The 15466-nt window shown below is 47.1% G+C and overlaps 1 protein-coding gene across 2 annotated transcripts in view; it reads left to right on the top strand.

Annotated features, from left to right (window-relative positions):
- EFL1 (elongation factor like GTPase 1) overlaps window positions 1-15466 on the top strand; it is a 115419-nt gene that overhangs the window by 78455 nt on the left and 21498 nt on the right. For both annotated transcript variants that reach the window (XM_045067175.1, XM_045067176.1), the window contains exons 16-17: window positions 6309-6440; window positions 10064-10211. In XM_045067175.1, coding sequence (XP_044923110.1) covers window positions 6309-6440; window positions 10064-10211 — 280 coding nt within the window. The remainder of the gene's footprint in view (window positions 1-6308; window positions 6441-10063; window positions 10212-15466) is intronic.

Here is a 15466-nt window from a genome sequence, read left to right as displayed (position 1 = left end):
CTTCTCTCTCTCTCTCTCTCTCTCTCTCTCTGATGAACAAACCTCCTGCTTCTCTCCTTGTGATGCTTATCACCGTGTATTGTCATGGTTTCCTTTGTCCCTATCTGGATTTTAAGCTCTGAGGACAGAACTGTGCTCATGGTCATGTGTTCATTGAAAAAACCTCAGGAAGTGCCTGCGTGTGCCCCGCCCTTAAAACGAAATCACCAAAAAGAAAGTTGAATCATCAACAGAAAGTTAATAAATATTTATTAGTTTTTTGAAAGCACAACTTTTCTATGCTTTTAATCTTAGCTCCCCATACCAAAAAAGGCTCAGAAAGGGTATCAGAAAAAAAAGAGTCACAAAATGGAAAGAGAAACCACAGTCTGGAGGGGGAAGTGTGATGAATCACAGGGTTTATCCCGTGAAGAACATACACGAATGACAGGAACACCTGGGAACCCGAAGGGAGGGTAGAGAAATGCTTTGAACAGGTAACCCTCTGCTGAGTTGTCCACGTCTGAAATCCGATCTGAAATCTGGATCTTAGCTCCGTCCCTTCTCCACGGCTCCGAGGTCACGGCCAAGGCTGCCGGCTCCGCTTTGGGTCTGGTCACCCGCATCTGCCCTCCGTGGAAAGTCCAGGCGTGATGTGGCACCTGAGTCCCCAGGTGGCCTGTGTGTGTCCCACTGGTCTCCTTTCTGCCCCGCCCACCGTCCTCGTCGTCCCCCTGTGCCGCGGCCGCCCGGCATGGCCCCCAGCTCCCAGAACACTCTGGGGCTTCGTGCGCTGGGTCCCTGGCCTGGGATTCCTCTCCCCACTGTCCTGTTCTCCTCAGCCCTTCACATCAATTTTTGCTCCAGTAGGAAACATTATTTTTTAATAAATCAATTACGTGGGGCGCCTGGGTGGCTCAGTGGGTTAAGCCGCTGCCTTCGGCTCAGGTCATGATCTCAGGGTCCTGGGATCCAGCCCCACATCGGGCTCTCTGCTCAGCAGGGAGCCTGCTTCCTCCTCTCTCTCTGCCTGCCTCTCTGCCTACTTGTGATCTCTCTCTGTCAAATAAATAAATAAAGTCTTTTTTAAAAAATTTGATTAATTAATTAATTCTGTGCTGCCTCCTTTGCCTAAGGCTAGCCTCTGGAGACTCCTTTTTATCCTGTATGACACACCAAGAGATAACCGAAGGGCCTTTTTTTTTTTTTTAACTTTTTATTTGCTCTGAGGTAGGATATTAGGCAGCATTTAGTGATGTTCCACTTCCAGGCCCAAGATGGAATTTCTTCCACTATTTTATTTTTTCTTTTTTAAAATATTTTATTTATTTATTTATTAGAAAGGGGAAAAAAAAACCCACAAGTGGGGTAGGGGGCACAGGGAGAGAGAGAGAGAAGCAGGCTTCATGCTGAGCAGAGAGCCTGGTGTGGGGTTCAGTCCCAGGACTGTGGGATCATGACCTGAGCCGAAAGCAGAGGCTTAACTGACTGAGCCACCAGGCACCCTTCTTCTCTTATTTTAATCCTGGACCTCCTTGCCCATGTCATTCCCTGGGTGAGAGCCAGGCTCTACGGTGTCGTCTGTTCCTGCCGGAGCAGAGGTGGTCTGGCTCCGTTAGGACTGCTTCTTGGGGGGGTGTAATTTGAGACTCCATCCTGACACCCCGTTATCACTGCTGCCGGATGCAGAACGCTGCAGGGCAGGTTCCTGTCTGTTCTCTAGCGCAGGCAAGGACAGCAAGCCCACACACCCCCAAAATAAGTATTTTTGATTCCTCTGATAATTCATTTTTCTCCTTACTGTAGTCTCTCTTCTAAGAATAAGGCCCCCCGTCTTGATGTAACTTGCCTAAGAACTATTATTAACTGGTTATGAGCTCCATCTGTCCCTGTGAGAAGAAAAAATTCTGACCCGGTGATGTCACTGTTCTAAGATTTTCCCCGGGGCCTCTTGTAGCACCAAGAAGGTTAAGGGCAGTGGATTTAATGGATTTGGATTGGGTAGTGCACCGGGAAAACCTGACCGATCTCTGAAAACCTCAGCTACGCAATATTGGCCCACATTGGAGCTGTTTATTATATCAGCCAAGGAGGCCTGGGAAAGGTGCGTGATTCTGTTTTGCATTCTTGTACCTAAGTGCCCACATCCCTCCATGATAAGTCATGAAGTGCGTGATGCCGTGTGATGGCCTCCATAGTTGAGACAAAGGGGGCGGTGTCAGAGTTCTGCTGAGAGATCCGAGGTCAGGGCAGCAGACTTCAGGCAGATGAGATGGCTTCGGTGCCCAGAGACAGGCCTGGCTTCCAAAACCTAGGCTTCTCTAGACTCGCGCCGCTCTGGAAACCTGTACTTGAAAAAAAATTTTATCCCTTTGATCCTTGAACAATACAGGTTTGCTCTGCGTGGGTCTACTTCTAGGTGGACTTTTTCCAGTAAATGAAGCACGGTGCTGTGAATATATTTTCTCTTTTGGTTTTCTTAATGACCTTTTCTCTGGCTCACTCTCGTGTAGGAATGTGGTGTGGAATACACGAAACACACGGAATACATGTTAATCAGCTGAGCATGTTCTCAGTGGGGCTTCTGGCCAACAGCGGGCTGTTAGTGATTTTGTTTAGGGGGAGTCCGAGTCACACGTGGATTTTCAACTGCGCAGGAGCTGGTGCCCCGAACCCTGTGCTGTTCAAGGCTCAGCGGCACGGCTCTGAATCCTTGGGTCCCTCCGGAGGTCACGTCCACGGCTCTGACAGGCCTGAGGCTCTGCCGGCGTCTGCAGTGTAGAACTTGCCTTTACTGCGGGGTTTGAAGGAAGCTGTTCCGTCAAGCAGAGTCAGCAGATGAGGAGGACTAGGAGGTGATGGTTCCTGAGCAGTGAGGTTAACGTTGGCTTGAAATGAAACCGCGGCAGTTAGGAAACCGTATTCTAGCTAGAGCGTTGACATGTATTCCCACAAAGTGTGTGCGTGTGTGTGTGTGTGTGTGTGTGTGTGTTTTAAGTTCCAGTACCATTTTTATACCAGAGTCGAAAGTGCACATTAGAATCCAGACTTTCCAGAGCATAGTACCATCCAGATGGGCGGAGGGCTCGGTCCTCAGGCCGCGGTGGTGGGACTCCACGACAGTTTCACCATCTTCCCGGCCGCCGTTGTGCCTCGTCCTAGATGCATTTGGCCTGTGTACTTGGGGAGTTATTCAGAGTAGAATATTGTCAGCAAAGGGCCTTCAGTCTCTTAGGCTCCGTATTTCCAGTCTTAGATCCTAAAAGCTGCTCCTTCATATTGTTTCTGAAAAACTTTCTAACGGGAACATTAGAGAGAGCCTGGGAAAAAATGGGTCCCAACCGTGTTTGTACAGTGCTGCTGTTTGAGGAAGGAGACTTTGAGGGGGTGCCGGGCTGGCCAGGTGAAGGCGTGCGGACACGGAGCGGGGCTCAGCGCTTTCTTGGGTGTGGTTACCCGTCGCGCCAGCCTGGGAGCCAGAGCTCACCCGCTCCCATATCTGAGCGCACTCGTGGAGGGAAGAGTGGGGACCAGAGGGGACTTGGATCGTTTCTCTTCGACCAAATGACACTTACCGATGTTCCTACAGAGATAAGCTGGCGTTCCGGGTGCTACCGCGTGTTCCTGTTTCCTCAGCCGGGTTTTCCCTCTCTCTTATATTTAGATCTCATGCCTTTTAAAATAAATATTAAAAAAAAAAAAAAAAAAAAGCTTGTCGTCTTCTTAGTTCTTCAACCAAATCGATGGCATGCTAATTTATGATTTTTTTTTCCAAACTGTTACTTGTTCTGTCCCAGAAATTCTGAAATGATTGTCTTGAGGGAACACGTCCTGTACCCCCCATCAGTCCCACTTGAAAAATGCCTTAGCAGATGTCCTTTCTGTGAAGACAGTGTTCCTCCAGAATTGTTATCAATGTGACTAGAGCAACGTAAAAGAGAAAGGATAAAAGTTCTATGGATGTTGTGATGGTAAATTATGTGTGACTGTGGGGACAGGCTAAGAGGGAAATATATCAAAATGGAAACAGTGATAGTCTTAGGACAGTGTGATTCTGGGTGGACTTTGTAAAAAAAAATTATACTTCATAGCATTTGAAAACAAAAAAGCTTCTTTTAAACTGTTTTGCATAAATACATAAATATTAGGTTGTCTGCTTAGTAATTATCTGATAGTATTTCAAGAAATTCTCAAAGTGATTTTTAAATCCTTTTTTTTTTTGTGATTCACCCAAATAACCTTAATGTTTCCTTTCTTAGACTTTAAGATTTTATTTTAAAATAAGTGAAAATGGTGACACGTAGTGCAGGTGATAGATTTTTTTACTCTCTTTAGAACATTGCTTTTTCTAGAAATCCTTAATCTTGACTAGGAATTCCGTGGTATTAACTTTTTTCTGTTTTCAGGGGAGTTAAAATCATGTTGACAAATCTGGACATACCTAAGTAGCAAGAATAGATTTGGTAATTGGAGTAGCAGAATGTAGCCCAGACGTCCAGACAGACAGTGTTCCCGATATGCTGACCGTCTGCAGCCCACGTTCCTGGTGAGAGAAAGGACGGACTGGCCTCTCTTACCCTGTCGAAACCACGTGCGATGTGTGCAAGAAAGACATGTGTGCTGGTTGAATGGGATGTGGGGTCTGGCCTCAGAGGAGATGATATGATTCCTAGTGGACTTAGAGGAAACTGGGGTAGCCCTGAATCTGTTCCGTCTTCATGTACCAGTGGGGGATGTAGCAAGAAGCCAGGGCTGGTATAGACCTTTCTGGGTGCTGGGCCAAGAGGTGCGGTGATGAAGTTATACCTTGACCGAATAAATACAGGGAAGCGCAGGGACTGAATTTCGTACCTTGGAAACCTCAGTCTGGGGAGGGTCCCCTGCACAAGAAAGGTCTAGAAATCATGTCAAGCTGAACAGTTAAAGGAGCTAATGATGTTTAGTGTGAGGCTCCAACAGATGGCTTCAGACTCCCGAGGGCGGTCGGCGAACGTGGAGGTGCATCTTGGGAGGACCTTCTGGAGAGCCGAACTGGGCACGTGTGGCCATGGGTTGAAGACCAGCATCACCGTGATGGAAGGAAGGTTTCCTTGTGGTTGGAACTCGCCCTTATCGCGGTCAGGTGGTGAATTCTGGCGGTGTTCAGTGGGGGACGGCGGAGGTCCGGCCACGCTGTGTGGTTGCAGCAGGAGACCTGGCCGCGGCCTCCTGAGCTTGTGTGCCAGAAGCTTCTGTTTCAGTTCCCCTCCCGGGCTGAGCGCTGGGTTGTGTGGCGTCCATCACCCAGGTACCTTTACATCAGGGTGTCCGCCAAAGGCAGCAGCATTGTTTCCTTTCCTTAGTTGTTTCTGAGTTCAAAATGGACACATGGAATGCTGATAGAATGTCCCCTTCCCCTTGAGTGGACAGCCTCCCCTGACATGCCCTCCCCAATCTTTACCTTAGCTCAGAAGCACAAAAATGGCTTCATGTGTGTTACTTGAGGTCTTCTAAAACATTGTCTGCTTGTACTGGAGGAGCGCAGCTCGGTGCGCGCCTTTGGATCTCCTGTGCTCCCATCCGCTCAGAGACCGGCGCCCTCCTGGAGGGTCTTAGGCAGCCGTCTGCAGGAGCCCGCAGTGGGGAGGGGCAGGAGGGAGCAGGAGGGAGGCCAGCGTCCTCTTCTAACACCGGGGTGGTATGAAGGGTGGTTTGGGTGGGGTACCCTGGAGCAGCCTCAAACTTGACATCTCTAAATGCCCTTGACATCTATGTGAGTATTTGGGGAAAAGAGAGATTCATCTTCATCAAACTCATGTATTTTTTTTAAAGATTTTATTTACTTATTTGACAGACAGAGATCACAAGGAGGCAGAGAGGCAGGCAGAGAGAGAGAGAGAAGCAGGCTCCCCGCTGAGCAGAGAGCCCGATGCAGGCCTCAATCCCAGGACCCTGAGATCATGACCCGAGCCGAAGGCAGAGGCTTAACCCACTGAGCCAACCAGGTGCCCCCAAACTCATGTATTTTAAAAACTGAGAGTTACAATTAAAAAATAAGATTTTCGGACACACATACACATGCTCACCTCTGCGATCACAGTCAGACTGTGTTAGCCCAGTTTGGTGTAACCATATGATTTGTGCATCTGCGGAGGCATAGGCCACAGAATTCCTGTCTTTTTAACGGCAACGAAATAGCACCCAGTGGTGCAGTTCTGCCTCGTTCCTTGCTACATTTGCAAGTGTTTTTCCTCCATGACATGTACGCTGAGTTGATTGTCTTATTTTTCTAACACAAATTCTGAGTTGATCACCCCTTACTGACTGCCCAGATCTTTTCCTTCCTGCAGGCATAGGGGGCCTTCAAGACTTCGTGCTCAAGTCGGCAACTCTGTGCAGCGTGCCGTCCTGCCCACCGTTCATACCGCTCAACTTCGAGGCCACCCCGATCGTGAGGGTCGCTGTTGAACCAAAACACCCAAGTAAGGCAACTTCATTTTTCAGAGCCCGTGATGTTCAGGACACCTTGTCCATGTGTGCGTTTCGTACTTGGTTCCTCACTGTCTCCACCAGCATTGTGCGGAGGGTTTTCATCCCTGCCAGGAGGCGCTGCGTACCACCCACTGGCCAGAGGGAGTCTGAGCTTGCCTTAGGAGCAGGGGTGGTTAGGCCCCTGTGCTCCTGGGAAGCTGGGTCCTTGTTCAGGGCAGAGACCAAGGCCTCTCTGCCTCCCCCACAGCCCTGACACGGAGCGGTCCCCCAGCAAAGCTTCTGTTTCATGTGATGGTTTTAGGATCATAGCTCAAGCTTCTTGCTTCAGAATCACGCGCTGTCCCGCAGGTTTGCTGGGTTATCTAGACGCGAAGCATTTCCGGCCATTTCAGAAAGCACTTGCTGCCCCACCCCCATAGGGCCCATCACGTAGCAACCAGTTCCTCGTCTTCGCTGTGCGCTGTCTGCCCCACCAGTCCCCGGTGATTCTTGTATGTCGCTTCCTGAGACAGCACTAACCAGTATCTTCAGTGCTCACTGGTAGGTCCGTGAACCACTGCCAGTCTTGCTTCTAGGGACCCAGAGGACAGCTCTGCCTCTGTCGGGACAGAGGACGGCCCTGTTGTCCTTGCACGCAGATACTCCTCCTCGCCCCGGAGCTGGGGCCTTCCGAAAGCTGGTCTCGACCTCATGTTCTGCCAGATGGCCTCAGCGCTGAGGCTCCCCAGACCCCTAGAGCAGACACTCGGAGGACCGCATCTCTGACCTTTGGGCTCAGTCCTGGTCAGCAGCCACCTCCGCTGGACCCCGGAGCCAGGCGTCCTCAACGCCCGTCGCCGTAGGCTCCGGCGCCTGGTGGCTGCGTTGGTTCACGCCGTTCACTCCGACGCCAGCTTCCTGTCTGGGCTCGTCCAGATGCTGGGTCCTCCTGGCGTGCTCTTGCCTTGCTCTGCCGGCCGAGCTCTGGCTGTCGCCGGCTGCCTCCAGCCCTCGGAAGTACGCACAGTACAGGGAGTTCAGCTGAGCTGCAGTTGTGACCTTTGGGTCTGGCAACCATAGCTCATTCTTAGGCCTTTCTAGTAGGACTTAATTCTTCTCTATTCCATGTAGATCCTAACGTTTAAAACAGAAAGTAAAGAAAGAATTGCTCATTCAAACCATAGTATTTTCATAGAAATGTGCAAGTTTTGAGCTCGGGCGGTCGTGGCCCAGCCATGGGGACTTCTCCCCCGCTGTGACGGCAGGAGAGGGTTCCAGGGGCCCTGGCCCAGCCCTTAGCAGACTCTCAGTAAGGCTGACTTCCTCTCCTTACATGAGGCGATGTGCTAAGTAGGACTTGGGCTGATCCCTTGGATGCCAGAGTGTTCCTCATGTGTATTTCATTAGAATGTTCTGAACTTTGTAAAAAATAAATTAAAATGATTTAGAAGGGGCACCCAGTTCTCTTCATAATTTTAAAAAGAGTGCTGCTCCCTTTTCCCAACAGATACATTGTTTTTGCTAGATTTACTGTGCATGTTCTGGACGGTACTCCTGCGGGTCCTGCTCTCACGTCTGTGTCTGAACTTTACACATGGTTCTGTCTTCTTGTGTCACTGCAAGGTCTGTCTCGGTGCGCACCGAGAATGTCTGGGAATCCTTCTAACGCTGTGCTGGCCCCTGGGAGCCCTCGGGGTGGTAACTGTGAGTTTGCTCTGCCCTGGTCCCTTGTGCCCCTGCCCACTGCCAGCAGAGCCCCGCTCTCCGTGGATGCCGTGTCTGCCGACCGCAGGGGTGGCCACCCTCCGGGACTCAGGCTTCTTAGTGCCCCGCCCCCGAGCTCCGCTGGGCGGACACCGCCTTTGCGAGCTCACAGGGCCCATCTTCAAACCCAGGTGGCAGTTTATATATAGAGGTTTCCTGAAATCCAGATGGTGAGTGTTGGTCATGATCTCAGTCTTTCTTACATTATTAAAAGATGTTGATTTTTTATCTTCAGTGGATCATTTGGTAGAGTTTTAGGCAGGTTAGGAAGATCAGCTTCCAGATTTAATAAGAGGTTAAATAGAGGCTGTTTCTGCCAGCCAATGACTATCATTATAGATAAACATTTTCAAACATTTAATTTCAAAACGTTGTCTCTGTATTCCAGGTTTTGTTTTAAGAAAGCTTCTCTTTTGCGTGTTGTTGAACTGTCATCTTTCCCATGGAGAGAGGGATTTAAGTGTGTATGCCTTTTTTTTTTTTAAGGACTTGCTAATTTAGTAAATGGGGAGCTGACAAAAAGCTTTTTCATTTATTTTATTGTTCTCTTTGTGTTTTGTGTTACTCATGTTACCAGTGCTGTTTTCGCACAAATGCTTTTCAGCCACATTAAAATTTCTGTGAAGGTTGAGTTCGTTAACGCTGGGTAGTATCTGTAAATCCACTTAATGAGGCAAAGGAAGACCCCAGTATGCTGAAAAAGAGCAAATGAGACCGCCCGTGGCCACCCCACGCGCCGGGGGGTCCTCTGATCCTGTGCAGCCCACGTGTGGCTCGTGGCTGCCTGAGCTGTGCGGGCGCTGATCCCCGTCCCGCACGCACCAAAGCCAGCGACGCTCTGACCTTGGCACAAGTGCTCAGCTTCTCCGTACCTGTGTCCTCATCTATAAAACAAGAACATTCATCCAGCCACATCATTAACGCCTTCCTACCTGGGAAGTACTTGCTGGCACGTCGCTGGCTGATACGAAGTGCTAGTTGTCACCAGAGAAGCCTTATTTCAGACCTGAGTAGGTACGGATGAACAGGTCGATCTGGAGTTCGAAACCCCTGATGGCAGGGAGTTCCCTTGTTTTAGTGGCTTTGTTTGGCCTGTTGAGAACCAAGCATTGAGGATGGTGGGGACTTCAAATGTCGACGTGAAACCAGGCTGCACAGAAATGCCTTCAGGGCCGGGTCCCTGCTGAAGCATCAAGGAGAGACTTGCTCCGCCCGAGGGGACAGTAGCTGCTGAGCACACAGGAAGGCGTGAAGAAGCAGCCGAGCCCGAGACGCAGACCACAGACTGTAGGGAAAAGCGGCCGTGTGCCAGCAGCAAGGGCAGACAAGAATGTGGAAGGTTCCAGAAGCACATACGCACAGTGGCCCTGGCCCGGAGGGCAGCTTTCTCCAGAAACGCGCAGATCCCTCAAGCAGTCTCGTGAGATTCTTTTAAACGTGTGGTCCTGGCACCAGTTTCTTCAAGTAAATACCACAGGAAGTGGTTTTTTTGTTTTTACTTGTTGATTTGTTGGTTTTAACTCTTCTCTGGGGGAGAGTTCTGTTACGTTTATAGATATAGAACATGGACGTTTGTGGTAAAATTAGGTGGATTCACACATAGGACGGTGGTAGTTTGTATTTGCCCAGTATTTGACAAAGCAGCGTAGACCAGCTTTGGGGTCCCGACGGCGAGTGCTGAGGGTCCCGTGTTCGCTCGTGTCCTCGTGAGTCAGCAGGAGACAGTTCTCCTCTCGTGGCTGCATGATTGGGAGGAGTTGTTTTAGGAGTTCACTTCACTGTATTTTTCCCCTCGGTGGCCATGGGCATCGTCTGGAGGTTTGACCCGTCCGCTCGCTGTACTGAGCCAGCCTTCTTCTCGTTGACCTAGGTGAGATGCCTCAGCTCGTCAAAGGGATGAAGCTGCTGAACCAGGCCGACCCATGCGTCCAGGTTCTGATTCAAGAAACGGGAGAGCACGTTTTAGTCACAGCAGGGGAGGTCCACCTCCAGCGATGCCTGGACGACTTGACAGAAAGGTAGGTTGCTGGCAGATGGAGCTGTCATTGCCCCCAAGCTGGGGGCGGTGAGGGGGCTGTGGTCGGTGTGACCAGTGGAACTTAGACCGTGGATTGCTTTTGGAGAAAAACGAAAGGCCCCATCTCGAGCATGAGCTGTTACTGTGCTGCTGGGTCGTAGATGCAGTTTTTGATGACTGCCCATTTACTTCTGGGCTGGAATAATTGCACATTTTTAAGCTCGAGTCCTGAAATAGCTTCCCGTGTGAGTATCTTCCTGTGAGCGTCTGCACACGCGGGTCGGTGGAACCGAGTCCCGCGCTGTGATCGTAGGCGCGACTGCGGCGGACTTCGGTCCCTCCCGAGGTCACCTCCACAAGGTGCACCTTTGGGAGATCTTTCTGTTCCTCCATTGTGCTGACGGGGACCTGGCACAGAACAGGCATCCCGGATCACCTTTTGTCCATAACGCTCGCCCGCTTTATTCCCAAGCTACAGTGTGTTTATTGAGCAATTAGGAGGATACAGAAGGGTGAGAAGAGCCATTCCGTGACCACGCAGATATCACGTCTGTGACGCGTGGGCTCGCGAACCCGCAGCCTGCTCCGTGCACGCCGCACACACAGACCCTGCGCGGGGGTGGCGCACTGGCTCAGCACGGGCCATATATTGCTGGTGCATTTTTTAGGCTTATGAGTTATATTATCCTTAAGAAAGGCCCGTACGGTTTACACCTGCAGAAAGTATTTAAAAGTGCTTCTTTTCTCAAATTTTGCCAACCCTGTATGTTATCATTTTAACACATTCCCCCCGCCTGGAAGGCAACAGGTGTTCATAAACACATTTTCTGTGCTTACTAATGGAACATTTCTTTCTGTGTTTAATTGGCCATTCATTTTTCTTCTTTGGTGAATTGCCTTGTAATGGCCTTCCTTCCTCTTATTTTAAAATTTTGGGGGACCATAATAATTATAATGGTCATTATAAATAACCAACATAATTATATACTAAATATGATGTGCCAGTCACTGTGTTAAATGGTATTTGTCTCATGTAATCCTTATGATGAGTCAGTCGTGTTGGTAATAGTGCTACCAATTAGTACTCCTGCTGCAATACTTCTGCACTACTCCTGCTACAGTACTCCTGATGTAGTACTTGTGTACAGTACTCCTGCAATACTCCTGCTACAGTACTTGTGCTTAGTACTCCTGGTGCAGTACTCATGCTGCAGTACTCTGCTACAGTACTTCTACAATACTCCTACAGTACTCGTGCTGCAATACTCCTGCTATAGTACTCCTGCTGCGGTACTCGTGCTACAATACTCCTGCTGCACTACTGGTGCAATACTCCTGCTGAATACTCTTGCTACAGTACTACTACTGCAGTCCTCCCACTGCTGCTGGTAATGGATTAGCATGAGAACAGCTCCCCAACAGCACCTTCCGTGGAATGTTATAGACACTCCTGCCGGAGGGGGAGTTTTCTGAGCTCTGTACTTCAGTTTAAAATGACATTGTGGTTTATTCCTCCTTTAAATGTCTTATAGCCATGATTAGTGCAAAACTGGACGGCAGCTCTTCTGTCTCCTCCATGTTTGATACCATTTTCTTACAATTTCTGAAGGTTATAATATGGTTAGAGAGTAATACTAATTGGATCATTTTTAAGGTATATTTTAAAATAAGAACAGTTCTCAAGAGGATTTTTTAAAAACCATTGAAATGTTATGTTAGTTTTTGGGGTCTTTGAACTAAATTCTTTTCTCTCTTTTCACACTCTGCTGCCAATTAAAATCCATGTTAAATAACCTTACATTTCTCGGGCCATTAACTCCTCTTTAAAAAGATGCTTTTTGGCACTTAGAATTACATTTCACATAATGCTTTCCCATTAACCTAAAATGAGTTTTAATTGATTACTACTTATTTGTATATTTGTTTCATCTTTTTCATTTTTTCCTCATGGCTTTCATTATGGGTATTTTTTTCTCTCAGGAGGAAGAAAACTATAGTGTATATATAATAAAAGAAACTAGTTTCTTAGAAATATGTTCTTAACATACCCCTAAAATATTTTAATAAATCAGTTTATTTTGGGAATTACTCTGTGTAAATCTTTTTAGAAAATAGCCTATCCAAATACCTGAAAATAATTTAGATTTACATTGAATGAGGCTAACAAGAGCAAAAACCTGTCTGCTTTTCAAAAATAAATATACTGCTCAAGAAGATACTTGGTAAATTCTGAAGTGTTTGTTATTTGCTTTTCCTAAAAATTCCAGTTTCTAAAAGTGAGGATACCTTCCCCTTCAACACAAAACAAAAATAATTTCCTTTGCATCGTGACCTGGTGCAACAGAAGTGACCTCACGCTCAAGCACACCGTGCTCCCTCCATTGTCAGAGAGGAGACCTGGAGGCCACAGAGGGAGGAATCCCCTCGTCCCCTGGAGTGGGCAGTTAGCTGGGGAGCCCGCTGGACCAAGCACGGAAGAGGAGGGTGGACAGGCCCATCGGGACCCAGTCAGCCAGTGTTATCTCACATGCTGTACGGTGATCCTGAGGGAGCCACATCAGCTGGTGTTGACAAAAAGTCATTGCTTCCTCAAGTGCCCTGATGCCATGTTGGAGTTCGGGGCATCTTAATGAATTAGGTGCCAGGTAGCTTCTCCTGGGCCAAGAAACAAGAGAATATCCCGAGCAGTTTCATATTGATAAATTTTAAAGGAAATGGACAAAGTCCTTAAAAATCTGACCAGTGGGAAAATTGAAAGCCTGATAGTCCTATAACTATGAAAAGAATTCAAAGTTGGAATAACATTAAAAAAAAATCAGGGTGCCTAGGTGGCTCAGTTGGTTAAGTAAGTGTCTGCCTTCGGCTGGGGTCATGATCCTGGGGTCCTGGGGTTGAATCCCGTGTTGGGCTCCCTGCTCAGCAGGGAGTCTGCTTCTCCCTCTGCCCTTCTCCCCGCTCATGCTTGCTCTCTCTCTCAAATACATAAAATCTTTATTAAAAATATATATACCGATGTACCTTTACCAGATTAAGGTATAATTAATTATATATAATATATATAATTATGTATATATATGTATGTATATATAATATAATTCTGTTAAATACCTTAATTAATATATATAATATATATTAATATTATATATAATATATATATACCTTAATTATATATATAATATATATATATAATTCTGTTAATTAAGGTATTTAACAGAAAGAGGAGAGAAATCCTCTCAGTGGACAAAGGAAAAAGCATTTAATAAAATTCAGCATTCACGTGTGCTCAAAACTCCTAGCAAACTAAGAATAGAAGGCAATTTCCCTAAACCGATAAAGAGTATCTTCAGAATAACTCTAGCAAACATATACTTAATGGGTGAAATGTTTGAGAGCTATCTTTTGTGACCAGAAATAAAAAAAGGTACCCCCAGTACAGGTTCTGTGGAGTGCTGTACTCTCAGTCTCGGACAGCACTATAAAGAATAAAAAATAAAGGATGTGGGAATCAAAATGCAAAAATTAAAACCACCACCGTTTGCACATGATTATGTACGAAGAATCCAGAAGAATCTATAGAAACTGTTAGGATTAGTAAGTAAATTCAACAAGGTTGCTCTATTCAAGATTAATAGGCAAAATGGATTGCATTTCTGTATACCATTAACAAACATAAAACAAAAATTATTTTAAGGTGACCATTTACAGTAACAGAAATATCAAATATCCGGGAATAAAACATACTCATTTGTGGGTCTTCTGTGAAAAAACTATAAAACACAAACGATGGTATGTACCATCTTTATGGCTTTAAAAATTTAGTATTAAAATGATGTCAGCTTTTCCCAAGCTGATTATACATTCAGAGCAGTCCCAGTCAAAGGTGCAGAGCCTGAGAAGTTGATTCTAAAATCTGTGTGGAAATGCAAAGGGCCAGTAATGACCCAAACCCATTAAGAAAGTAGAACAAGGCGGAGGTTCTTACTGCACTAGAAATCAAAACCTGTTACAAAGCTGCAGGAGTCGGCCACGTGCCGTGGACACAAGGCTAGACAGATGAGTGGACTTGAGCGGGGAGCTCAGATGTAAGAGGTGCCGTGGAACAGCGGGGAGGGCCAGCCTCTCCGCGGACAGTGCTGGCAGCCCGGACCTCTGTCCCAAAAGCCTCAACCTCATCCCGAACTCAGAAATCTATGCCAGGTATACTGTAAAGTGTGGAGGGCAAAATCATAAAGTACCTAGAAGATAACAGGAGAATATACTTGAGACCTCCGAATAGGGCAGGCTTTTTAAATAGGGTGTGAAAAGCATGAATGACAAAGTCAAGTTTAATCATTGGAAGACACCGTGAAGAGTCAGAAGGCAAGCCACCAGGTCAGAGAGCACATTTTGTAATACGTACAATAAACAAAGGACCTAAAACCCCGATATACAGGAAATTCCTACAAGTGAACGAGAGGCAACAATCCCTAGCAAATGGAGTAAGGACTTGAACAGGTGCTTTACATAACAGAAGCCAAAGACCAATAAATACATGAAGATACTCAACTTATTAATCAATGAAAGGAAATTAAAACCAAAGTGAGATACCTCTACGTACCCACCAGCGTGGTTGAAATTTATAAGTGACCATATCAGCTGATGGTGGAGATAGGCAATAGGAGTTCACCTACAGAACTAGTGGGAATGTGAATTTTTGCAACTACTTCAGAATCTCATTCCATACTACCTGCTCAGGTAGGAGCTAGGTGCTTCCTCTGGCTTGGCAGGTCGACTCCCCTTTCTCAGCTAAAGATACTTAACACAAAGCTTGACAAATGTGCATCATGGATACTCACAGCAACAAACACTGGGACAAACAGCCTCAAACTGGAAACCACTCAGATAGTGTAGTGGATAGAAAATAAATCACGATACCTCCTTACCATAAAACTCTGCTGAGTGATCTTGTGAGCAAGCTAGCTGTTTGAACATGGAGAAATCTCACAACATAATACTGAGTGAAAGAACCCAGCAGAAAAAGCAAGGTTTGAGGGCGCCTGGGTGGCTCAGTGGGTTAAAGCCTCTGCCTTTGGCTCAGGGCATGATCTCAGGGTCCTGGGATCGAGCCCCGCATTGGGCTCCCTGCTCATCAGGGAGCCTGCTTCCCCCCCTTCTCTCTCCCTGCCTCTCTGCCTACTTGTGATCTCTCTCTCTCTGTGTCAAATAAATAAATTAGAACAAAACAAAAACCAAGGTTTGATTCTGTTACTCTATGCA

The sequence above is a fragment of the Mustela putorius genome, unplaced genomic scaffold (genome assembly GCF_011764305.1).
Source record: "Mustela putorius furo isolate JIRA1106 unplaced genomic scaffold, ASM1176430v1.1 tig00003875_pilon_pilon_pilon, whole genome shotgun sequence".
NCBI classification, from domain to species: domain Eukaryota; kingdom Metazoa; phylum Chordata; class Mammalia; order Carnivora; family Mustelidae; genus Mustela; species Mustela putorius.
The sequence above is the reverse complement of the archived record's forward strand: the minus strand, read 5'-3'. Positions and strand labels throughout refer to the sequence as shown.